This window comes from Mirounga leonina, unplaced genomic scaffold (genome assembly GCF_011800145.1).
Source record: "Mirounga leonina isolate KUSES-001 unplaced genomic scaffold, KU_Mleo_1.0 Mir_104, whole genome shotgun sequence".
Classification (NCBI taxonomy): domain Eukaryota; kingdom Metazoa; phylum Chordata; class Mammalia; order Carnivora; family Phocidae; genus Mirounga; species Mirounga leonina.
The window spans coordinates 19,378,622-19,403,563 of NW_023270231.1; the positions used below are offsets into that span (position 1 = coordinate 19,378,622).

Below are 24,942 nucleotides of genomic sequence, written 5' to 3' on the forward strand. Positions count from 1 at the left end.
CAAGGATTGATGAATACTGAAGGGACAGGAATTGTGCTGGGGGCTGGAGGCACAGCAATCACTCAGTCTCTGCCCTCAGGGACAGAGGAGACAGCCAATAACTGATACTCATCCAAATTGCTAATTAAACAAATGGGAAAAGGATATGACCAATCACAGAAGAAGAAAACTGAATGGTGACTATATAAAACATATAAAAAGTTCCTCATCCTCACTCCAAATGGGAAAAATACCAATAAACAAAGAGATATAAGTTCATTTCTGTCAGATTTACAAAAGATTTTAAGTTTGATAATACTATATGTTGGCAAAAATAGGGGGAAATAGAGACTCGATATGTTTTTAGAATGGATTATAAATTAGGACAACCATTTTGGAGAGCAAATTGGTAATATTAACTTTGAAGATGCACAAATAGAATGACTCAACAATTCCACTCCTCAGGATATACTTTATTTTATTTTGTTTAAAGACTTTTTAAAAAGATTTTATTTATTTATTGGAGAGAGAGAGAGAGAGAACGAGCAGGGGAAGGGTAGAGGAAGAGGGAGAAGCAGACTCCCTGCTGAGCAGGAAGCCCAGCACAGGGCTCCATCCCAGGACCCCGGGATCATGAGACAAAGGCAGATGCTTAACCAACTGAGCCACCCAGGCACACCTCCCCAGGATATACTTTAGAAAAGTTCTCACAAATGTGCTCAAGGAGATGCCTATAACAACCTTCACTGCATCACTGTGAGAGCAGAATGTGGTCAGCCTAAACATTTCAACAACAGAAGAATAAAAAAGTAAATTGTGATATATTCACCCAAGGGAATACTACACAACATTAGAAATGAACGAATTAGGTCTCCAGGTATCAATATGGTTCAAAAACATCATGTTGGGTTAAAAAAAGATAACAACAGGGTGCCTGGGTGACTCAGTTGGTTAAGCGACTGCCTTCGGCTCAGGTCATGATCCTGGAGTCCCAGGATCGAGTCCCACATCGGGCTCCTGCCCTGGGGAGTCTGCTTCTCCCTCTGACCCTACTGCCTCTTGTGCTCTCTCTCTCTCTCAATCTCTCAAATAAATAAAGTATTTATAAAAAAAAAAAAAAGGGGGGGGTGCCTGGGTGGCTCAGTCGTTAAGCGTCTGTCTTTGGCTCAGGTAATGATCCCAGGGTGCTGGGATCGAGCCCCGCATCGGGCTCTCTGCTCAGCGGGAAGCCTGCTTCTCCCTCTCCCACTCCCCCTGCTTGTGTTCCCTCTCTCCCTGTGTCTCTCTGTGTCAAATAAATAAAATCTTAAAAAAAAAAAAGGAGCTCCTGGGTGGCTCAGTTGGTTAAGCGTCTGCCTTCAGCTCAGGTCATGATCCTGGGGTCCTGGAATTGAGCCCCGTGTCAGGCTCCTTGCTCAGTGGGGAGCCTGCTTCTCCCTCTCCCTCTGCCTGCCGCTCCCCCTGCTTGTGCTCTCTCTTTCTCTGCCAAATAAATAAATAAAATCTAAAAAAAAATTAAATTAAAAAAAAAGATAACAGTATGTTACCTGTACAGGCCACTTTTTTTTAAAAGATTTTATTTATTTATTTATTTTGAGAGATTGAGATCACGCAAGCCCGAGTGCTGGTTGAAAGTCAGAGGGAGAGAGAGAGAGGATCTCAAGCAGATTCTGCACTGAGCATGGAGCCCCATGTAGGGCCAATCCCATGACGCTGAGATCATGACCTGAGCCAAAATCAAGAGTCGGTCACTCAACCTACTGAGCCACCCAGGCACCCCTGTAGAGGCCACTTTTAGGCAACAGGTTTGAGCAATGGGAACATGAACAAGGCAGAAGGGCCCAGTGACCACCAAGCTGACACAAACAGGCTCATCAAGTGACCCACCTCAAAATAACCATAGGCCCTAACTGACCAATTACAACCAGGCACAGTTCCAAAGATTACAAAAAAAGGGAAAATTCCATACAGTCCCTTACTTCTTCACTCCACCCTGTAACTCTAGCCCCTCATGACCGCCTCATGGCAGTCTCTTCTTTGCTGTCCTGTCTGCTGCTCGCTTGCTGTGTATTCAGTAAACTTTTATCTCTTTTGTTCTGCCTTGGATGTATTCTTTCGCTGCCTGCACCGGCCACATCTGATCAGAATGTGCCACATATCATTTATGTATATTATTAAACCAAAACAAAGTTTTGAGATGTATGAATGGGAATGATACACATCAACTTGAGGATAATGGTTATCTCTGGAGATAGGAATAGCATCTTAGTTATGCTTGAAATTTTTCTAATAAAGAAGAATATGGCAAAATGCTAATTCTCGAGTTTTAGTCAATACATGGGTATCTGAACATGTTTTTTGACATATTTAATAATCTTAAAGATTTTATTTTATTTATTTGACAGAGACAGACAGAGAGAGAGAGGGAACACAAGCAGGGGGAGAGGGAGAAGCAGTCTTCCTGCTGAGCAAGGAGCCCAATGCGGGGCTTGATCCCAGGACCCTGGGATCATGACTTGAGCCGAAGGCAGACGCTTAATGACTGAGCCACCCAGGCACCCCAACATATTTAATAATTTTAAAATTTAAAAACATTAAGAGCCGATTAATTAAAATGATGAACAACTCAAGAGCTCATCTACGTCTGTGAAAATGAAACCTCCTAAAATCCAACTGAGGACACATGTGAGAGACTTCAAAGCCAATCCCTTGAGTTTCCCTTCTTTTTTAGAAGAAAAGTTTGAAAAAAATGAGTGGACCTAGATTCCAGGGTCTGTATAGGGAGATACAATATACTAAGAGCATGGTTTTCAAGACACACAGACCTGGTTCAAATAGTAGCTGCCTCATATATTCACTATATGATTTTGGAGAAACCACCTCCTCTCTCAAGTTTATTTGCTCTTTTATGAGATGGAGATAAGCTGACCAGATGGCAGAGAGCACAAGCCAGCTCCAGATCGGGGGATACCTGAGAATCAAAGGGAAGCTGGCAAATCAGAGAGACCAGCCCCATGACCATCAGCTTTGGTGTGGACAATGGCAAAACCCAGAGCAGATGACGGAGCTCCAAGACGGGAATCAGGCCCTGTCAGGTTTCAGACAGAGGTACTCTTTCTTCTTCCCTGCCTTGCCCTGGGCAGACCTTGGCCAGTCCTATCACTGTTACCACAGGCTGAGAAGGCACTGGCGGGGGAGAGGGAGGTCCACCTGGGTGGGGGGTGAACCGGCAGGCACCCTAGCAGCCTCTTCCATGGCTCATCTTCCTTCTCCCTGGACCCTAAGTACCAAGTTATAGCAACAGGGGGTGGTGGCTTCTAGTAAGTCTTACCTGGGCGGAGAGAGGAACAGAGGGGTTCTCCAGGGATGCAGCTGGCTGCTCAGGACGGCACCAACTACAGGTGCAGACTGTACACCAGAGTCTCCTTCCCAACTCACCAGGAATACACCACACTTGGGCTATGCCACGGCCCCCAGATACTTAGTCCTGGCCCCAAGGAAAGAGGAACTCACAGGGGCAGATAAGAAATGCCTGAGGGCCACACACCCAACGAGAGAACAGACAACATACAGGACTACCTTATCCAGACACACCAGAGTTAATGGACTTGGCAGGACAACGAATGAAAATAAGCATTTTATTTTTTTAATTTCAAAATAAGCATTTTAAATATTACTCTAAAAAAGAAAAGAGAGGATTTTGGAAGGGGGAAACAAGAAATCATAAAGAACCAACTATAGAACCATATATGAAATAAAGCCCTCAAAGGCTGTGGTGAATAGCAGAGTGGATATAGCCAAGGACCAAATAAGCAAGTATGAAGATCAGGTTCAGAAAATTCCCTAAAAGGCATGACAAAGGTATAAATAACTGAAAAGCAGAAGGCTTTTAGCCATACTTATAAGCCAGTGTTCTCTGAAGCTGGCTACCCCTGGTCAGAGAGCCACTCCTGCACCTCTCACTGTAAAGCGGGTCCCCTCATTGGATGCTATGTTGTTTGCAGCTGCATCCTGTGGATTGGGCATATTGTGATTCCCAGATAGTGATGAAAGAAACAAGAAGGAAGGAAGGAAGGAAGGAAGGAAGGAGGAAAGGGAGGAAGGGAGGAAAGGGAGGGAGGAAGTAAATAAGTTAGTTACAAAAGGGTTGAACACAAATATACCCTGGACTTTAGGAATAACTAGTACCCACAGATGCAAATGGCACCAGGATTCCAGCTCTGCCTTCTGTCTTTGCCTTTCCTGCTCTACCTCAGCCTCTTTGACCTCAAGCCCTCTTCTTTATAGGTGGGGAAAATGGCTGTCTATAGGTGGTAAGTTTTACATCTTAATCCACCCAAGACAGATTGATCTCAAGACACTGGGTAACAAATTTAAGAATCCCATGGAAGGGTCTCCTTGGTCCAGCCTGATCCAAGTCATTACACTTGGACTAATTATTCATGCCAAGTGTCATATAAACATGGCAGGTTTTCAGTTAATGCAATCATTAGGAAAACAATTCCCAGGAGATGAAGACAGACAAATGTTTGCACAGCAGTACATTTTACACCAGAACAAAGCCTGATGTATAGTATATGATCATTAAATGTCAGTTCCATGCTGCCCTTCTTGCTCCATCATCAGAGACACGTAGTACTTATCCTGGTGGGGATGGGAAGCCACTAAAGAATTTTAACCTGAAAATGACATTGCCAGCTTTTCTTTTGTAAAGACTGCTGTGTAGCAATATGGAAGCTGGACTGTATAAGTAAAGGTGGCAGTGGTTATCTTTATAAACTTTTTTTTTAAAAGATTATATTTATTTATTTGACAGAGAGAGAAAGCATAAGCAGGGGAAGCAGCAGGCAGAGGGAGAGGGAGAAGCAGGCTCCCCTCTGAGCAGGGAGTCCGATGAGGGGCTCGATCCCAGGACCCTGGGATCATGACCTGAGCCGAAGGCAGCTGCTTAACCAACTGAGCCACCCAGGCGCCTCTATAATTTAATCTTTAATTGTAGAATATCCAGATGGGGTTATGACTGAAGAGGAATTAACATCACCCAGAGATGGATATATTGACAGATGGGACTTTGCCTTCTCTTTTTTCAGAAGGTGGAGAGTGACTATTTTTCTGATGGATATTGCATCATGGTATGTGGAAGCACAAAGTTAAAAATGGATATAAGAGTAAAACTGGATGCAAAGAGGTGGACTATGCTGGTCATGTGCCTGTTGACTCATGGCTCCATCCCTCACCCTTCACCTGCTCTGCTCTGTATGACAGGGGGGTAACTCCTGACAATTCCATTTCCAAAGTTTCCTTGCCAAATGGTCCAGTTAGTTTCAGCTAATGGCAGTCAATGCTAGGCAAAAGGAGACTGAAAAGGATTGGTTAGAGAGGAAGGAGAAGATGAAGAAAAGAATGTGTCATAGAGGCCAAGGGAGGAGCACGTGCAATTGATCCAATTCTCCAAATCTTTAAGTGTGAACTCTGGGCCTCATTCTTTTTAAAGGGACTTTTTAAAAGATTTTATCTATTTATTTATTTGTCAGAGAAAGAGAGAGAGCGAGAAAGCGAGCACAAGCAGGGTGAGCGGCACACAGAGGGGGAAGCGGGCTCCCCACTGAGCAGAGAGCCCCATGCTAGGGCCCTGGGATCATGACCTGAGCCACAGGCAGACGCTTAACTGAGCCACCCAGGCGTCTCTCTGGGCCTCATTCTTATACTAAGCACATCAGACTCCAAGATGACAAAGGCCTGGTCAACATCCTCAAGTGGAATGACAGTTTCAGGCAGAGACACGACCCAGGGTGACTGAACTCCAGCTGAGAGACAAGAGGATGATCACCCACTGTGTGTGTCAGGAGGCAGGAAAGGTAAGGTAAGGCCAAATTAGACCTCCAAGAGCCTTTAGCTCTCAAGGGATTAAGGTGCTCTCTTTTGAAATGACATAAAACTTACATGAATGCCAAGAATAAACCCCTTAAAAAAAATTTTTTTTCAATGTTCTGACTGCAAAGTTCTGGATAAACTCACTGGTGCTAATTTTTCTCTTTGGGAATCTTGCACCCCTGTCTCACCAGGGAGGTGATCCCTCAAGGAGTGAGCTGGCACCCTGGCCAGGTTTTGAACAGCATCTCTGCTAAGACCCCATTTAACCGTGTTAAATGGTGCAAGGAGGTCAAGCAAAATAAGAACTAAGATGTTACCAACGGATTTAACAAGGAAGCATTTGTTAGAGACCCGGGTGAAAGTTTCCTTGGATAGGTTGGGCGAAAAATAGGAAACGCACATTACCCAGAAGTAGGACTGCAGTGAAAAGGAGAGGTAGTAACCAGTGAGGGAGGACAGTTTCCTGAAACAAGAGAGATCTGAGCATTACCCGCAAATGACCAGAAAAGAACCCGGAGACGCTCCTGGTCAACAAGATGGCTTGGGGTTGCTTACAATAAAAACACCTATTCATTCTGCAGCCCCTCATGGAGTCCTCTTTTGAAGTACCTCAGGCTGTTTCTCCTGCTACACCTGGACACCTTGGCAGCCACTGGAAGTCGCGGAGGACTAGGTGATCAGGAGATCTAAACACGGACCCCTTATCCTGCCTGCTTCATTAGCACGCTCAGGACCCCAAGACAGCAGATCTCCTGGGGTCTGGGAAGCAGCCAAGGGAGGGTAGAGTACTAAAAGTCAGGGACCCGGGTTCCAGTTCTACCTCTGCCATTTCATAACCTGCCACCCCACAGCCGTGTGACTTGCCTCAATTTGTTCCCCGAGGTCCTGAGATGCCCAGGAAACATCGCTTGGGGTTTGAGTGCCGGCTGTACCAATGCACTACGGTGCGACCTGGGCCTCCGCTTTCCATTCTAGGAAACACTGTTTTACGGAGTAACCGAGAACACTGGTCAGTTATCCACTAGGCATACAGCAAGTGCTCGGGAGTTGCCAATATCACCGGCTCCCGTCCTGCCCAGGCACAGCCTCCAGCTCCCCACCGCACGTAGCAGCGGGAGAGGGAAGTCCCCGCGCTCCGGTCAGCGCCCCCACTCCCGCCGCCGAGGCTCCGGCCGCCTGTCGCGACAGCAACGGTGCATTGTGGGGCTTGTAGTGCGGGGCTGAGGTTGGGTGGGTGGGCGCGGCCGCCGCAGTCGCAGCGGGGCCATCTTCCGCGGGCCAGGTGGTTCGGCCTGTGCAGCCCGCACCCGTGCCCCTCGCCCGGCCCGATGGCTCCGCGGCCGCTGAGCCCCTTGGTGCTGGCGCTGGGTGGCGCCGCGGCCGTGCTGGGCTCAGTACTCTTCATCCTCTGGAAGGCCTACTTCGGGCGTGGACGGGAGCGGCGCTGGGACCGGGGCGAGGCCTGGTGGGGCGCGGAGCCTGCCCGCCTCCCTGAGTGGGACGAGTGGGACGTGAGTGCAGGGCCGGGGTCTGGGCCTCCGCACGTGCAGCTGAGGGGTGTGACACCCCGCGAGGGCAGAAGCACCTGGGTAGGGGACCTGGCGCCGCAGCCCGCAGGCCCCTGGCGAAAGGGCGCGCGGCAGCCGCGGGGCAGTCGTGAGTCCCAGAACTGAGGAATGGGTGGGCGTTTCGGGGGGGGTGTGGCACCGCCCTGCGCGGCCGCGAGACCCGGGCTTCCTCGTGGGCGCCGGAGCTCCGAGGGCGCGGCCCCGGAGCGATGTCGGGACCGCGCCGGGTCCAGCCCGCGCTCGCCCGGCGCCTGCGCAGTGCGCACAGCCCGCGGCCCGGGGCATGCCGGGAGAGGCCTCCAGCCCCGGGGCGGGTTGCGAATTTTTCCCCTGCGGTGGACCCTGCGACCCTGGGACGTGGGGATTGTCAGTCTAAGGAGGCTGAGGCTTCGCGAGGGGAAGAAATTTCACCGAGGTTACTCAGGAAAAGCCAGAAGAACGGGGTTTGAGATTCGGGAGTCCCGAGGCAGCGCTGGTCCCACTGCACCAGACCGTAACTGCCTGCCTGCCGGTTGACAGGTGGAGGGCGGGGATGGGCGCTTTGGTGTCTTCGGTCTTCCCTCGGGAAGGGTCCGGCGGGAGGGTGCCGGCCGCAACCTGACCTGTGCCCCACAGCCTGAAGAGGAGGAAGACGAAGAGCCAGTGCTGGAGGAGTTGGAGCAGCGCGAGGTGCTGGTGCTGGGGCTGGATGGCTCCGGGAAGAGCACGTTCCTGCGCGTGCTGTCCGGGAAGCCTCCGCTGGAAGGCCACATCCCCACCTGGGGCTTCAACTCTGTGCGGCTGCCCACCAAGGACTTCGAGGTGGACCTGCTAGAGAGTGAGCAGACCCCCTACACACACACCGTCTCCCCATCACCTCAGTTGGACCCAAGCCGGGGATCATTGCTTGGGGGTGGCTCCAGCATGTATATCTAAGCAGGACACGTCCCTCTATGACATTCTTCCCCTGCCTCTCTGGGGCACAGGATATAGTCCAAGCTCTGTATTCTGACATGATGGGCCATTCATGATTGGGCAATCCCAGCTTGGTCACTGCCTGTCCCTCACCCCAACTGAAGCTCACATGCCTAATACTGAGATACCAAAAGCTAAAGTTACCTCTATGCCAAGCATCTGAGAGGCATTACTTAATAAAATCCTCCCAACAACTGGAAAAACTGGAAACAGTTATTACCCTTGTTACATACATGAGGAAAGGGAGGCCCAGCAAGTTAAATAATTTATCCTGGCTCACCCAGCTTGCCAGTCTGCTAATGTCTGCTAATGCAGACTCTCTGGCTGGAGGCTCTCAGTGTTTTGTTTTAAGATTTTATTTATTTATTCATGAGAGAGAGAGAGAGGAAGAGGGAGAAGCAGGGTCCCCACTGAGCAGGGAGCCCAATGCGGGACTCCATCCCAGGACACCAGGATCATGACCTGAGCCAAAGGCAGACGCTTAACCAACTGAGCCACCCAGGTGCCCCTGGAGGCTCTCAGTGTTAAGCACCATGTTACATTGCTTGTTTCTGAAGGGTACTTGCTGTTTTCTTTCTTCCATCCTGTGCTTGCACTGTTCCCTCAGTCTGGAAAGCCCTTCTTCCCTTAATAAACTGCTACACCTCCTTCAAGATTTAGGTCAGGAACATGTGGGTGGCTCAGTCTGTAGAGCATCTACTTGATCTCAGGGTCGTGAGTTCATGCCCCACTTTGGGTGTGAAGCCTACTAAAAAATAAAAAAATGAAGAATGACTCTCTTAAAAAAAAAGATTTAGGTCAAACATGATGATATCCCTGTGAAACCTTATCTGACTCCTAAGCTAGGTTAAGGGCTCTTCCTCTGAGCTGGTATTTGCCACATACCAGCCTATGTCCCTGACTAGGCATCTGGGGCACAGATGAGTCTGATCCAGCTTTGGCCCCTAGGGCCCAGCCTCAAGCAGGTACCTGGGAGAGCTTGTTGAGTGAGTGATAAGAGACGGTCTGGGCAGCCCCTGTCCTCAGGGGGATTCCAGGAGAGGTTGGCAGAGGGGCTATTGAGAGGACAGCAGTACTTAGCCACCTGTGTCCCAACTACAGACTTGATGGGAGAGATTAGTGGACTTCCTGCCAGCCAAAGGGCTCAGACAATAAAGACTGGTTAAGCACTAGGTGGTGGGATCAGACTCTGAGGGCCTGGTTATATCTTTCCTCCCTGATTGTGGCAAACATTGATATTCACCTGGAATTTGGTCCTTTAAACAAGATTTTCCCTGTCTCCCTTTCTTGTGCCAAGGATGCAAAAGGGTCAAGTGGGATTCTGCACTTGACTCCCACTCTGGCAGAGAGAGTACCCCCCAACCCCGAACCCTGGGAGAAGGGGTTTGGTGTTTTCATATTACCGAAGAGTCTGAGGTTTGATAGGGTCGCTCCTGGATTCAAACCCAGATCTCCCATTCAAGTCCTGGAACTGGAACTCTCCCTTCCCACGATACTCACTTGGCTATGGTCTACACCTAGAGCCCAGCCAAGATGAGCCCTTTGTGGATCTTTGATGACTCTTCCCTTCTCCCCCCTTCCCCCACTTTCTGTATCCTGTCCATTTTATTAGCTAGTTCTTTCAGCTTTATTTTCCAATAGATTGTGCATCTGTCCACTTCTCCCCATTTCCACCACTGCCTGTTTGGTCCGAACCACCATCATCTCAGGACTATAATAGCCTCCTTGCTGGTCTTCCTGTTTTCACTTCTGTCCCCTACTGTCAGCCAGCAGTGTCTTTCAGAAACCCATGTTACTCTTGCGTAAAACCTTTAAGGGGCTCCCCAATGGCCTCACTGTAGCCTGACAGCCCCTGTGTGGTCAAGCCCTGGCCGACCTCGTCGGCTGTGGCTTTTTCCCCTCTTCCGCTGGCACTGCCTTGGCCACACTGGCTGCCTTCTGTTTCTCAAACACATTGAGCTTGCTCTTCCCTCTGCTTGTAATGCTTTCCTCTGCCTCTTCCCTTAGCTAGCTCCTTCTCATTATCCCAGACTCAATTCCCATGCTGCCTCCTCAGGGAGACCTTCTCAGACCACCCAATCCAAAGCCACCCCAGTCGTTTTCACTTTTCTCTTTTATTTCCTTTCTGAAATGTGCTTACCTGCTATTGCTGTGTCTGTCTTGGTTACAGAGGGAGCTCCTTGAGATCAGGGCCCTGTCTGCCTTGCTCACCTCTGTATCCCCAGCACCCAGATCAGTGCTTGGCACCTAGTAAGCACTCAGTAAATATTTGTTGAGTGCCTGCTATGTGCCAGGCATTGTGCTGAGGGCTTTGGGGGGATCCAGATGTAAACAGCTCCTTAAAGAGCATAGAGTCCACAAGTGTCAGAAGTATACCAGAAACACTAGGATGCAGTGTGGCTAATGGGGACTGTGCAGAGGGACAAGAAGGCAACCCAGGTTGGGGTTACTACGTGGGTGGCCATGTAGTGCTAGGACTGAGTATGGTATTTGCAAGGAAAGAAAATGGGGTGACCAAACTGAACAGGAGACACTGAATGGAGAATGGCTGTGCATAGGCTGGTCAGGGAGTCCTGGCTTCTGACCACACCATCACTGTCCGGGGAGAAAGCTAGGAATTGGCAGGAAGTAGCCCAGGAAATGAGCACCTTGTATGCCAGTCTATGAAAGGTGTGTTGCGTATGGTACCTTTGGGTTTTGCTGCAACCTGTTAGTGGGTAAGTTCAGTGAGAGGGAGAACGCTGCTGCTCAAAGGTAGTGACTTGCCCAGGGAGCCCCAGCTGTCAGAGCCAGAGCTAAACCAGATTGGCTCCAGAACCTGTGGTCTTCCTTGCCCCTGGCTGGTGGAACCTTGGGAAGCTGGAAGTGGGGTGGTCTTGGGGCTATATGTAGAGAGCCAGGGCCCAGGGAGGCTCTGAGCTGGCCTCTGGCCTCTCTTCAGTCGGTGGCAGCCAGAACCTACGCTTCTACTGGAAGGAGTTTGTGAATGAAGTAGACGTGCTGGTGTTCATGGTGGACTCGGCTGACCGGCTGCGGCTGCCCTGGGCCCGGCAGGAACTGCACAAGCTGCTGGACAAGGACCCTGACCTACCTGTCGTTGTGGTGGCCAACAAGCAGGTGAGGGCCACGGGAGGCTGGCTTAGACCAGTTGGACTTGATCCACTGATCCCTGGGCAGGGGCAGGGAGCACAGGAGAGAGATTCAGGCCCAGGCCTGTGACCTGGAGCACTTGGCTGAGATGCTGTCCCCCACTCTTCTACCTGTGCGTTTTCCTCATCCCTTGAGCAGGTTGAAATAACAGTAATAAATAACATTTATAAGTGTGCTTATAGCGTGCCAGGCTAAGCACCTGACAATCATGACCTCACTTAAATCCTACAAAACCCCATGATAAGCCTTATTATTATCCCTCAGTGCCCAAAGTTAAGACTGGTGTGTGGCGAAGCCGGGACTTGAACTCAGATCTTCCTCAAAGATCCTGTTCTTAACCACACTATACTTCTCCTGGGCCTTTGGCCCAGCAACCCTCGGCATCACAGGCTCAAGGTGACTTTCTCAATAAATACCAGGTAAAACCTTGTCACAGTACGGAGTTCTGTCATTTTTCCTGTGGCCTAGCCCATGTCTCTGAGAGCCATGGCACTTGTTTCCAACCTGACTGGGAGAAAAGCTATACGTCTTTGCCCCAGTTTCCCCTATTGGAAAATCCTTGACAATCATTTATAAATATGCCCTGGTCTGCCTGGGATGGTCCCCATTTATGCCTGTTGTTCTGGTATAATGATTAATAGTGCCCACTTTAAGTCTCAGAAGTGCCCTGGTTTAGATGGTGAATTACATCATCATTCTATTTATAAACTATAATAATGAGAATAAGTCTAAGTGCCTCTCACAATGCCTGGCTTATAGGAAGTGCTGTTTTCTCACCACAGTGGTTAATGGTGGTGTGAAAAGGGGTTGGTAACAAAGGAAAGTCAGAGATGAGGAAGAGAATTTCAACCAAGGGGCCCAGAGGCCACTTCTGGGAACTTAGGCCCCAGTGTTCCGCAGGATAGCCAAAGAACAATTCTTTGCATGGAGGACAGTGTGGGTGCTGGGAAACTGGGAGCTCTGTTCCAACTGGCTTCTCCGTCTCATCCCAGGATCTGAGTGAGTCCATGAGTATGGTGGAGCTGCAGGAGGAGCTGGGCCTGCAGGCTGTCGATAGCCAGCGGGAGGTTTTCCTCTTGGCAGCCAGCATCGCCCCTGCAGGACCCGGCTTTGAAGACCCCGGCACCGTGCATATCTGGAGACTGCTCTTGGAGCTTCTCTCCTAGGCCGCCCCCGCCGCCTCACTCGCCAGCCAACCCTGGAGACCCCAGTCCGGCCGCTCCTGCTTCCCGCTGCCAGCATGGGCCCGAGGCAGGAGCCACGTGGCAGCACATCCCTTCTCTCCGCCTGTCCTCCAGAGCGGGGCCTGGGCAAGGCCAGGAACCACACAGAAGCCTTCCTGGTGCTGTGGCCATGAGGCCGAAGTGGGGAGTCAGGTGAGGCTCACTCCAGGCTGGAAGTGGATCCAACTTCTCCCATGGAAGGCACCCTCCTTCTCTGGTGTGCGCAGTGAGGTGCTCAGCGGGCTCAGTTCTCCCCTCTGCCGGTCCCGGTGATTGAGAACTGGGGTCGTGTCAGAAGTACTACGGGAACTGGTCCCTCCCGGTGACCTCCCGCCCCTCTCATGCAGGCCGGTTCTGGGCAGTACACAGTCAGCCTTGGCTCCAAGGCCCAAAGTGTCCTGCAGCCCCAGCTCCACCCAGCTGGCTCGAGGCCCTGGGACCATCACTTTAAAGGGGTGATTTCCATGTTTTTTTCTAATTTGGAGATAGAGTTTCCAGCCATAAAGGTAAGAAGGGCTAGGACGAACCTGGAGATCCTAGCAGGGAGTTTTCTGAAACCTCCCTGCTTCTGCAAGCCAAGGCCTGCCCGCTAGACGATGGCATCAAGCGGTATTCACCCCTCGCCAGAAAAACGAAAGGCTTTTCTCCCCCACACGTGGAGACAGAAGCTGCTGCTCTTGCATTAACTGTGCCAATGCCCATGTTTCCAGAAGTCGGGAAGGAGCCTATGTCCCTGGGGAGAAGACTGTCAACTGGAGCTGGGTGTTGGCCTCAGAACTGCGTTTTATTTATTTATTTATTTATACAAGGAACAGACCAAAGTTTCAGGTTCTGTGTCTAGGTGCTGTTATCAAAACCCCAGATGACTGTCATGGAAAATCTGTGTCTTTGACGAAAATAGCTGGGATTGTGAGACATGTGATAACCTGCACATGTCAGTGGAGACAAAGCTCTAGCTCTCCCCCATCATTTACAGCTATAATCGGTATCCTACTTTACGTTGATCCACATGAAACTTAAACTCCACCACTTGGCCCAGTACGTCAAAAGGACACAACCCCCTTCCGTGTAGATGGTGAGTCTAGGAGAGGAGATTTCAATCATGTAAATCCAGGTAAAAAGAAATGGGAATTAGCAGATCAGTCAACAGGGTACCTGAGGCTTTGGTTACCGCAGCCTTTCTGGACCTGCTGATTCCCCAACTAAAAGTTGGACAGAATTTCTCTTCTCTCCAGTGCACACTCCATGATTCTGTTTCTGGTGATCAGCTAGTTTATCTATATATTGACACTTCTCTTTAGTACGGGCAAAGGAAGGAGCCTTTTGTCAGCCAGGGGCCATTGAGTAATCAATAGCCACAGAGGGACTTCTTTTGAGGAGATATCCAACTCAGTTTGCTTTTTAATTGAAAATAGAGATGATGTGCCTTCATTTCACTTGACATTGACTCAGTGTGCCTCAGTTCCATGCTGTGGCCTACGTGAGAAGAGGCACAGGGAGGGAAGGTGGGTGGTACGCTCCGGAAGTCCAGAAGTGTGACTGTAGTTAGTGGCCTGCTGTGCTCTTGGGCTGTGGGTGTATCAACAGAATCACTGTTCTTTGAAATTCTGATTAACTTCCTGCCGAAGAAAGATTTGTCTGCTTTTATTTTAAATATTTAAGGAATGACTTGGCTTTTAGAGTAGCCTTTGAAATTTTGCAGACAGCTTTTCATTTTGACATTGAAAGATTGTGAAACTTTACTTCTTTGTTCTGTAAACCCCACCTTGTTCTCCAGTGCTTGACATTTACCTCTGGAACCAGCATTGTTGTAGGGCACCCTTTTCTAGTTAAGATCTGCCTTTGGTCTAATGAGTATCATTATGTAATACAAGTTTCAAAGTCCCCAGTGAGGGGAGTGAACTTGAATAGTTTTACAATAACTATACCTATTTGAGCAACTTCTGAAGACCACTCCCAGAACTGACAGGTCCCAGTGGTACACCAGAAGACGCACACCACTAGGGGGCGGTGCTGAAGGTCCAGAGTACCACCCCTCTGATGCTTGTGCAGAATACAGATCATCTCTTGACCTGCGGGTGTGCCTCATCACATCTGTGGCTGACCACTGTGCTCTACTGGGACTGCTGGCCTGTCCTCCAGGCAGAGCGCCAAACAGCGCTCATCCGCTCTAGTTTCTGCCAGGACTAGACTGGGCAAAGTAGAGCAACAGGCCTCTCTTGTGAACAGTCGTATGCCTGGCCTGTGGCGCTCTTACCCAGTTGCTCCTGAGCATGACTTTCTGATTCACCAGCCCAGATCACCTGCTCCTGGGAACCAGCCATTATCTGGAGTTCATCTCAAAGTGAGTTTTCTGAGCTGGCCTGGGTAACACTGCCCCCACAAGACTGCCCCAACACTACAGCTCCCAAATTAGCTGAGCATGGGATAGGGGTTAGATGTCAGCCCCTCTCCTTTTCTAATGAAGGCAACTGGAAGGCAGGCTCCTGATCTGAGAGAGCAGGTGGGCACTCCACGTCGAAGGGAAGCTTCTGCTTCTGCTTGCCTGTTGAACCGATGCCTGATCATTCACCCTGGCACTGACGGCTTCTGGTCTTAAGAATTACTTAATGCAGTGTGGCTTCTGATTTTCCATTCTCTCACCTGCTGTCAACCCTCTGAGGAGAGGCCAACTTGGCCCAAAGCTTGGTCATGTGGATGGTCTAAGCAAGAAGGCTCCCAACCAACCAACTTGACTGGCTGCTAATCCCAAGGAGCCTCCTCGGGTACCTCTTGGTACCTCTTGCACTGACACACTGGTATCCAGCCATAAGGACGGGGGTGGGTGGTGAAATCAGTCTATCACAGCGCTCCCAGTCCTCCACAGAGAGGTACTGATGAAAACCTGAGGACTCTTGCCTGTCTGGCTGAATGAAACACTAGATTCTGCAAAAAATGTTCCCACCCGTCTTGGGAAAACATTTTGTTCTTATGCTTCATAGCAACTGCCAGCACTTTGAACTAGCTGCTGAAGCTCACGTGTGGTTCCGGCCCACACCTCAGACCTGGAATAGTCTGAGCCGTCTTTCTGTCACATCTGTTGGCTCACACAGCTTCAGTCCTTTCTAGTAGCTATGAAAAGAACCTCCAACTTTTCCTCATTTGCTGCCTGTGTGAGGTGGGACCATGAGGGGAGAATTCCCATCAGAGATCTGGAAGTAAAGAGGCCTTGCTGTCCCAGCCCAAGCCCGACAAATCCAGACCCACAGGGTTGCCAAGGACAGACCACATAAGGGAGAGCCAGTGGCTGTTTGAGGCACACAATAAATGCCCAAAACTTGGATATGGTTTCATTTGAATTCTGATTTTGAGGAGTATATGCTGGGTGCTCACAGTTCTCTAGTGAGGGGCAGGTATGGAAGGTGATCCCAGAATACTTCCAGGGACACAATCATTTGTCAACAGCAAATCCCAGTCCTCTGGCCCTTCAGCCCACATGGAAATGCTAAGGAACTTGGGCTTTGGCCTAACTTCGTACCTTTTGGGAAGTATCCAAACCTGGCTGCCATTCCTTGGGAGTTCTAGCTGACAGGACCGGAAGTCAGGATGGAGCATTCCCCCAGCACCTGCCTTGGGCTCAGCTCTGGATTCCCAGGGAAGGTGCCTGCACTCAAGCCCAGTCTGGCAGGGGATGTCCAGCAGATTACAAGGCAGTTATGACTGGTATGTATTGCTACAGGAAGTCTGGGACGTAGGGATGACAGGAGACTTACACAGCCCAAGGATGGGGGACAGTGGCAGGAAAAGCTTCCCAAAATTGGCACCTGAATTGGGTAAAAAAACAAGGGGACAGCTGTCAAGGCCTGAATTTGGAATACTATGGAGGACGTTACGAGGCCAAATAAAAACCCTCATGAGTGGGGTGCCTGGCTGGCTGTCTGGAGAGCATGTAACTCTTGATCTCACGGTCATGAGTTCAAGCCCCACATTGGGCATGGAGCCTACTTGAAAGAAAAAGAAGTCCCCAGCTTCAGACTAAATTCCAAAGGCTGTGTGCACGCTGCTTACAAGGGCCAGTCACTGCTGGGGGCTAAGCCAGCTGGGTCCCATAGGAGGGGTTTCTGGGACCCTGTCCGTTTCCAGCCTGCCCTGAGAGTATGGGACTGATGGGCTGCCTTCAAGAGCTGTAGGGAAGGAGAGAGAGTGAAAGTCCAGGCTTAGCCGTTGGACTAACTTCAAACGTCATACTGGCCTCTCAAGCCTGTTTCCTTACCTGTAAAACAATAAAGCCACATACCTCACAGGGTTTTATGTGAAATGATCTATGTAAAAATACCAAGTCCTTTTTAAGAGCAGTAAGAACCAGATGTGAGGGGCCCTTCTAGGGGAAGCATTAGGAATGAGAGGGGTTTTGTATTATAATAGCTGAAGATAAAGTATCAAAAGCAGAAAATGCCCGGTGCCCACCCCACAATGTGCCTGTGACCCTGCTATGTGAGTCATCACCCCACATCACCAAACTAGGTAGGCCTGCCCCAGAGAATGGCCAGTGTGGCACACAGTCGAGGGCTATTCAGCAGTCCAACAGTCTCAGCAGATTTGGGGGCCTCGGGTTCCTTTCAGGGCAAGCAATCTGAAGACGAGCAGTGAAGGCCAGTCACAAGGAGGCAACAGTACAGCTACTTACCCTCTGGCCCTCGAGCCAGTCTACTCGCCTCCGGCCTGGGAGGGGGGCTAGTGTTGGTGCGACAGACCCCTCCCAAGCAGCGCAGCGTTAGCAGCAGGCTTCTGTACAAGGCTTAATGCCGGGCAGGAAACCAAGGCAGAGCAATGGAACCAGAACACGGGACAAGAGGAGGGAGGCCACACCTAAGAGGGTGTGGGAATGTGGCACATAAGGGGCAGGATGTCCTCTCTGCCCCGGCTCAGTGGGTTTTCACAGGGGCAGTCCCAGGGCTTGGCTGCAAGGGGAACACACAACCACCAGAGCAGTAAAATAGTCTTGTTTTATTATGTACAGACTATATGTAAACAAACCACCCACTCTGAAAACAGTAGGTTCTGGCTTTTCTCAGGGCCCTCAGAAGCCTCGTGGAGACAGTCCCTTCCCCAGAAAGGGGAGTGTGAGTGTGTGCGCAACCTTCTGATTCCATGGGGTTTGGCCAGCCCCATCTGGCCACATGCCCCTCCTTGCCTTAAGGAGCTTCTCTGGTCCAGGAGGAGACCTCAGCCTGAGGCAGGTATAGTCAATCATTCAACCTCCATCTTATTCTTCTGCAAAGAATCAATGAAAGTTTGCCACTCCGCTGGGTAAAAACGCTTATAGACGTTGATCTTATTCCGAATCTGTTTCGGGGTATCTTGATAGTAATTCTTCTCATCCCGAGCCATAGCCTAAGAAGGGAGAAAGGCCACTTGAGGAGGGCTAGACAGAGGCAAAGGTTCAAGTCCCAGTACTGCCTGAGTTGGGCAAACCACTTCATGTCCCTGAAGTCCAGGTTCCTCACCTCAGGCAAGAGACAAGCGGATCAAACCCCAAATGGTCGAGGGTGCCTTCCCAACAGACCCAAGTGGTTCTTCCTGCCAGGCCCGAACCACTCACCTTATAGTCTTCCCCATGATTCTCCACCATGTAGCGCACATAGTCAATGAGGTCTCGAGACAGCGTGTTTCCTTTCTTTTCTGGAAGGCTAGCTTCTGCCTCCAGGTCTGGGGTGAGAGAAACCAGGACACAGAAAATGAGTTTTTGCCTTCTGCACTTTCTGAGTTGCCCAGTCATCCTTTTACCCCATCCCAAACCATGGCCATCAGATGGGCTCTGCCTCTCCATCCCCAAATGCAGTGCTCTTCAGTCCCTGGAGTCCCAGGCCATGACACAATCACCTATGGGTGTGGCAACTACCTAAAAGGTAAGTCATCTCTCTTTGGGTCTCAGCTGGGTAAAGTGTAGGCACCAAACTACTAACCTCTACTTAGTACCAGGTCCTGGGGACAGAGATGAAGATACACTGCCTACCATAGGTCGGGACTCCCTTCCATCTCTAGAACTCCCTGACGGGGCGCCTGGGTGGCTCAGTCAGTTAAGCGGCTGCCTTCGGCTCAGGTCATGATCTTGGGTCCTGGGATCGAGCCCCATGTCCGGCTCCCTGCTCAGTGGAGAGCCTGCTTCTCCCTCTCCCTCTGCCTGTCACTCTGCCTACTTGTGCTCTCTGTCGAATAAATAAATAAAATCTTTAAAAAAATAAAAAAATAAAATAAAACTCCCTGAGAATTTCTTTTCTTAAAATGTTACAATAACGTGAAATGGAAAGGTATGAATGAGAACGAATGCTACAGGAACCAGGGCCTGAGGCTGGGCCCCAGTGCCTCACTGCTCCAGGTGAGGGCAAAAGCGAAGCTGTGGAGCCAATCATGGCTTCACTGTTAAAATAGCTAGGGGCGCCTGGGTGGCTCAGTCGGTTAGACATCCAACTCTTGGTTTCAGCTCAGGTCATGATCTCATGGGTCATGAGATAGAGCCCCGTGTCGGAATCCGCGCTGAGCGTGAAGTCTGCTTGTCCTTCTCCCTCTGCTCCTCCCCCCACTCTCGCTCTCTCCCTCGCTCTCTGGAATAAATAAATCTTTAAAATTAATTAAATTAAATAGCTAGGCAAATACTCCCCATTTCTCAACTAGGAGAAAAACAACTCATGGAAACAAGGTGGTCAAATGTTATCTAGGGGTTAAGTGCTAAATTGCTTATAGTCAAAATTATCTTTGACTTGGTTGCCAGGGGCTGGGGGTGGGGAGGCAGGGAAATGGGGAGTTGTTTAATGGGTAGAGTTCCACTTTTGAAGATGAAAAGTTCTGGACATCTAATGCATGACAACATAAACATACTTAGCACTACTGAGCTATATAGTTAAAAATGATTAAGATGATAAACTTTATGTGGTATGTTTTTTACCACGAATTTTAAAAATTCTTTAAAGAATGAGAAAGTTTTAAAATTTGACAATAAGTACACCTTACTTTATTTATGCAATCCTGTGTAGTAATTCTTATGAGAATCACTGATAGGAACTCAAGGAATTCTCTATCAAATGTCTGGCCATTTAAAACCCTTTTAACTTCAGGAGAACCATTAAACATCTTGGACAGGTAAGAGGAAGATGGGTGGGGAATTTCGGAGTATTCCTGCTTCCCTGCAGAATTTACTCTGCTCTGTTTTAATATTCAGTCTCTATAGCATTAATATACATGAAATTGATGTCACTGAAAAGATTACATGAGATGGTGGAATCTCTATAAAAATCTGTTCATCCTTAAATTCATGACAAGCTGAACACGTGCTTGAGACTCACTGGTTTCATTTCTATCCTCTCAAGCCCCTGGCTGCATCCTCCCTGAACATCTCTGACCTTACTTCACACGTGTGAGTTTAGTAAGTAGACTGAAAATGTCCCAGTCATAGACACAGTCTTAACTTTGTGAGCCCCAGACCAGCTCCCTTCTTCCCTCTGAGCCTGTTTTTTTCCATCTGTAAAATGAAGACATCTGAGGGCCCTTTCTAGCCCTGACTGTGCAGGATGGTGACCTAGAGGAATGTGGCCAGCACCCACCATTTAGCACATAGGGCTTCCGTACAAGCTCCTTAGGCCTCTCCTCTACGTCCACCTCCATGGCCTTTACCTGCAGAGAACAGAGCATATGAGACCAGTAGACAAAGGAAGGATCCTGGATGAGGGAAAATTCTAGAGGGTCCTGCCCATCCCAACACAACTGCATTACCCATGAGAATCCCTACACATATGCAGGCAGGAATAGATGACAGAACCAATGCCCCAGAGGCTTCACAGTTTCCAAAAGGGACTCAAGGAAGCAATTCATCTTTCTGTGCCTATCTATAAAGTGGGCATAATACTCCTTGCTTACCTCACCCCATGTGTGCTAATCAAGTGAAACAATGCCCATGAAAGCTTTTCATAGTTTACAATGAGGAGATATCAGATATCTTCTCTATGAAAAGGAGCAACCTGACAGTGTTTGGCTATAGCTTCACATTGGATCAAGAAACAGTAGTGCCATTTTCCTCTGGCATGAAGGGATAAAAAGAAACTTGTCTAAAAGCAATGGGACAGGGGTGCCTGGGTGGCTCAGTGGCTCAGTGAGTTAAGCATCTGCCTTCAGCCCAGGTCATGATCTCAGGGTCCTGGGATCGAGCCCCGTGTCAGGCTCCCTACTCAGCAGGGAGTCTGCTTCTCTGTCTGCCCTCCCCCCCCAAAACACAAATAAATAAAATCTTAGTCCATTCATTAAGTTAACTATTGAGCACTAGTCACATCCTAAGCACCACTGGACAAAACACAAAATCCTTGTCCCCGAGGAGATTACGTTGAGGAAAAGAGGCACAGACATTAAACAGATAAATATATAAAATACCACCAAGTATTTACAAGTGCTATGAATTAAAGCAGGGAAGAAATTACTGAGTTAAAAAAAAAAAGTCCTATTTTTGAAAGCCTGGTGCAGAAAAAGACTTATTTCGGAGAAACTAAGGAAGCCTCAGACCAAGGATAACTAGATGACAGGGAAAGGTGTAAGGAAGAGTAAGTAAAAATTCCAAACTCTGGGGAATCCTTATTAGGAGAGTTAAGGGCAGAAAAAGATAAATTCTGGGAAATACTACTGAGATGCCAAGGGACCCAAACGGGTTAATTTCGGAGGGAGGAAAAAAATGAGTGGAGAAGAAAAGGGGGGAGCTCCAATCCAGGTTCACTGTGTGCTGGGGAGTAGGAGGGTGGTGGTAAAGAGCCTTTCAACCACAGTCAGTGCTGGCTGCCAGAGTTGGCCGTGGGAAGGTCTCAAACCCAGGAAAAGCGTGAGCGTGGCAACGGACACGAAGAAGTTATGAAACCCAGCTAAGTATGGTGGGAAACAGGGGTCAAGGGCCGGGACCCTACCATGTCAGTACCTTTCTCTTACGGAGGGGCACCGCCTTGTTAGGGTCCATAGCCAACCCCATCTCGGCCAGATTCTGCCGCACGGATCTGGCATGGTCCCAGGCATGTCGGATGTGGGAGCTACAGGCAAAGAGAGAGAGAGAGATCGCGGAACCGTCATCTCGCCGGCCGTCCCAGCCGAGGTCCCCTGCCTCCTAAACCCTGGTCCCCTCACCACTCGATCCGTGGCGCTGCTTTCCGTCTAGCATTCCGGTTCAGACGCTTCCGGTTAACATTGTAACCGAACTTCTGTCTCCTGGTCTTCCCCTTGGCCTTGGGCATTGTCCTGACCACCGAACTGGCAACCTATAACTGGGGTGGCTCGCACTCGCAGCACCTCGTGTCGCAGACCACTTCCGGCGGATGCGCGCGAGGGCTTTGCAGGCTTTTTTGGGAAATGTAGTCCTCCCTAGAGCGACATCAGGCCGATTACCACGATTCCCAGAGTGCAATGAGCGGTTGGCGCCTGCGTACAAGCTCAGCAAATTCCTTTTCCCCCTCCCCTTCCATGACCTCATCAGGAGGCGGAGCTTAGCGTCCGTATTTTCTCCCAAAGCAGTTGCCGGGAACATGGCGGCTCCTGGTCCTGTGGCTCCCGGGGCACCCTTTGAACCATCACAGCCCCCAGTCATTGAGGGCTTTAGCCCCAGTATCTACAGCACTCAAGAAAGCTTCAAGGAAAAATTTCTTCGCAAGACCCGGGAGAACCCAATGGTACCCATAGGTAAGCAGGTGTTGCAGGAACTGTAGACGGATAGGGTAGTGAGGTCTGACGGAATGAATTAGGGAAGGCCTGGGAAAGCGAAGGGGGACGGGAGTGAGAGCGGACCGGAGCTGTGGCGATGGGGCCGGGCGGTGAGAGGTGATCCTGATTGGAGCGGGAGCTGGGCGGGATTGGGGGGCTGAGATGGGGCGAGCCCTGTAACTGGGAGGACCCTACCTCGACCAGACCCACCCACTAGGCTCTACCCCCTTACCCTCAGCAGTAGTTCGGAGCTCTGGACTCTGAGTACGGGAGGCCCACAGCGGGGAGGGGCCTCCGGGGCCGGAACGTGCCACTCCCCACTTACTTTGTCCCCTCCTCAGGCTGCCTGAGCACGGCGGCCGCCCTAACCTACGGCCTCTACTGCTTCCACCGGGGTCAGAGCCACCGCTCTCAGCTCATGATGCGCACCCGGATCGCTGCCCAGGGCTTCACGGTCGCAGCCGTTTTGCTGGGTCTGGCTGCATCTGCTATGAAGTCGCGATCCTGAGTCCGAGACCTGGCCGTGAAAGTTACACAGAGACCATTCCCAGCCCCAGGAGCAACCACCGGTTCCGCTACCTGACTTATTCCCACGACTCCCCTGACAAGCCCCTGTATCAGCGGGGGAGGAAGTGGCCAATTGTGTAACTGACAGGTGTTTTTTCAGGAATCTGATTCGGTTCAGTTTGGGTGTTGCATAGTTCTATTTGTGCCCCACTTTCTTCCTACTTAATAAACTGATCCACTTGTAGTTTGGTGAATTCATTCTCAGTCTAGCCCCCCAGGGTTTTTGGTCTTTGGTTTTAGGAGGAGGTTGTCTAAAGACTGTAGGGGCCCCTAGAAATCTTAAGAGTCTAATGATTCCCAAACTTTTCTGCTAAAATCACCTGGGGAACTTGTTAAAAGTAGAGATTCCATAGAGTGGTACTATTTGAAAAAAACTGATCTTTCCAACAATTTTCAAACTTTCAACAGGAAAACCTTCCTTGAGATGAGGCTGGCCATGGCCCTGTTGGAGGCAGGGGGGCTCTGCCCTCCACTTTGCTTCTGCTCCTCACCCCACTCCCACCTCCTGAGAGCATCTAGGGCTCCACTGATGTAGACCATCTCTGCTTGGTTCTTGATGCATCTTACGGAACAGGAAACTGAGGCTCAGAGGAGCAGCCTGGTGGAGTGGTAAGAGCATAGTCACAAAGCTTGCCACTGGTTTGTGTACCTAGTGTTTTAGGGTTAAGGAAGAAGAGACTGGGGACCTTGAGTGAACTCTACAAGAGACAACCTTGAGTTTCTCATTCATGTAAAGTCTCAAACATATATTCCTGGACTGTGGTCAGATCTAAAGTGTTGATTCGGTGGGACCCAGGTTCCTTCCATGTGTGACTCCCATCAATTTCAACACCAGCTGCAAGCTGCCAGAAAGGAAAGAGGAAGTAAGATACACCCACTTTTTGGGCCCCCTAACACAGTCTAACTTTCTAAGTGGAGGAGTGTATGAGAAGGGCCCCACTAAGTTTCTTGCTCCCATCATGGTCTCTCAGCTGTAAGGCAGAGATTATAAATGTAAAGCAGTACATCGTGATGATGGATTCAAGGGCATAGGAAGTGGTGAGGACTATGGCACTTCTAAAGAGGAAGGCCACTATTTTTAGCTGTTGGTGTTACTGTGTTCTCCTAAAAAAGATATGTTGAAGTCCTAACCCAGAATCTCAGAATGTGATCTTACTTGGAAATAGAGTCTTTACAGTGGTAATTAAGTTAAAATGAGGTCATTAGAGTAGGCCTTAATCCATTCTGATGATGTCCTTATAAAAAGGGGAAATTTGGACACAAAGACAGACAATGCATAGATGATGTGAAGATCAGCTCAGGATTGTAGTGATGCACCTACAAGTCACAGAATGCCTGAGGCTGCTGGAAGCTGGGAGAGAAGTCTGTACGACAGATCCTTCCCTAGTGCCTTCAGGTGGACTGTGACTCTGCTGACACCTTGATTTCGGACTTCAGACCTCCAGAATGGTGAGACAGTAAGTTTCTGTTGTTCTAAGCCAGACACTGTGGTACTTGGTTATGGCAGCTCTAGGAAAATAAAGACAGTTGGCAGTTACTCAAATCTTTTTAAACATTGTGCAGGTCACAGTGGCTTAAACACAGCCTGTTTGCAACTTCTGCTGAATAAGAAGAAGGTGTGGTCACTGAGTATTTATCCCAAATCTACAGGGTGGAGGACAGCTGAAGGAGGGAGAGCGGTGAGCCTTCCACATCCAGAGGGTATTGGCCAAACCCAAGGAACGGAGTCTGGCAGCAGCTACCTTCACCAGCCTCGACCCGGACTTAGAGGGCGCTACCATTGGGAACCTCTGGTCTTGCCTCTTCTCTCCCACTTAAAGCTTCTGACTGTCTGGGAGCCTTGGTGACCATGGCTACATGACGACGACAACAGAATCCTTAAATCACAGGCTTATTGAAGGATCAGAAAGGATCAGGGTTGC

At 49.7% G+C, this 24,942-nt stretch overlaps 3 protein-coding genes across 4 annotated transcripts; 2 read left to right on the forward strand and 1 right to left on the reverse strand.

The window, feature by feature from the left end:
- The first annotated feature begins 7,033 nt into the window (after positions 1–7,033).
- On the forward strand, positions 7,034–17,033 carry ARL10 (ADP ribosylation factor like GTPase 10). Of its 2 annotated transcripts, none has more exons than XM_035014815.1 (4): positions 7,034–7,364; positions 8,037–8,238; positions 11,317–11,492; positions 11,790–11,940. In XM_035014815.1, the coding sequence occupies exons 1-4, from the start codon at positions 7,182–7,184 to the stop codon at positions 11,829–11,831; spliced, it is 603 nt and encodes a 200-aa protein (XP_034870706.1). In that variant the 5' UTR covers positions 7,034–7,181; the 3' UTR covers positions 11,832–11,940. The 2 variants fall into 2 exon arrangements, with proteins under 2 accessions (XP_034870706.1, XP_034870700.1); XM_035014809.1 differs by lacking the exon at positions 11,790–11,940 and adding an exon at positions 12,518–17,033 and having other exon boundaries at positions 7,042–7,364.
- A 683-nt stretch (positions 17,034–17,716) lies between these two features.
- On the reverse strand, positions 17,717–22,149 carry NOP16 (NOP16 nucleolar protein). Its single transcript, XM_035014841.1, has 5 exons — positions 21,884–22,149; positions 21,681–21,789; positions 20,329–20,398; positions 18,330–18,436; positions 17,717–18,121 (listed from the first exon to the last, which is right to left on the reverse strand). Exons 1-5 carry the CDS (start codon positions 21,988–21,990, stop codon positions 17,978–17,980), a joined length of 537 nt encoding a protein of 178 aa, XP_034870732.1. The 5' UTR covers positions 21,991–22,149; the 3' UTR covers positions 17,717–17,977.
- A 78-nt stretch (positions 22,150–22,227) lies between these two features.
- On the forward strand, positions 22,228–23,204 carry HIGD2A (HIG1 hypoxia inducible domain family member 2A). The gene is made up of 2 exons (XM_035014848.1): positions 22,228–22,432; positions 22,795–23,204. Exons 1-2 carry the CDS (start codon positions 22,279–22,281, stop codon positions 22,959–22,961), a joined length of 321 nt encoding a protein of 106 aa, XP_034870739.1. The 5' UTR covers positions 22,228–22,278; the 3' UTR covers positions 22,962–23,204.
- The last annotated feature ends 1,738 nt before the right edge of the window (positions 23,205–24,942 follow it).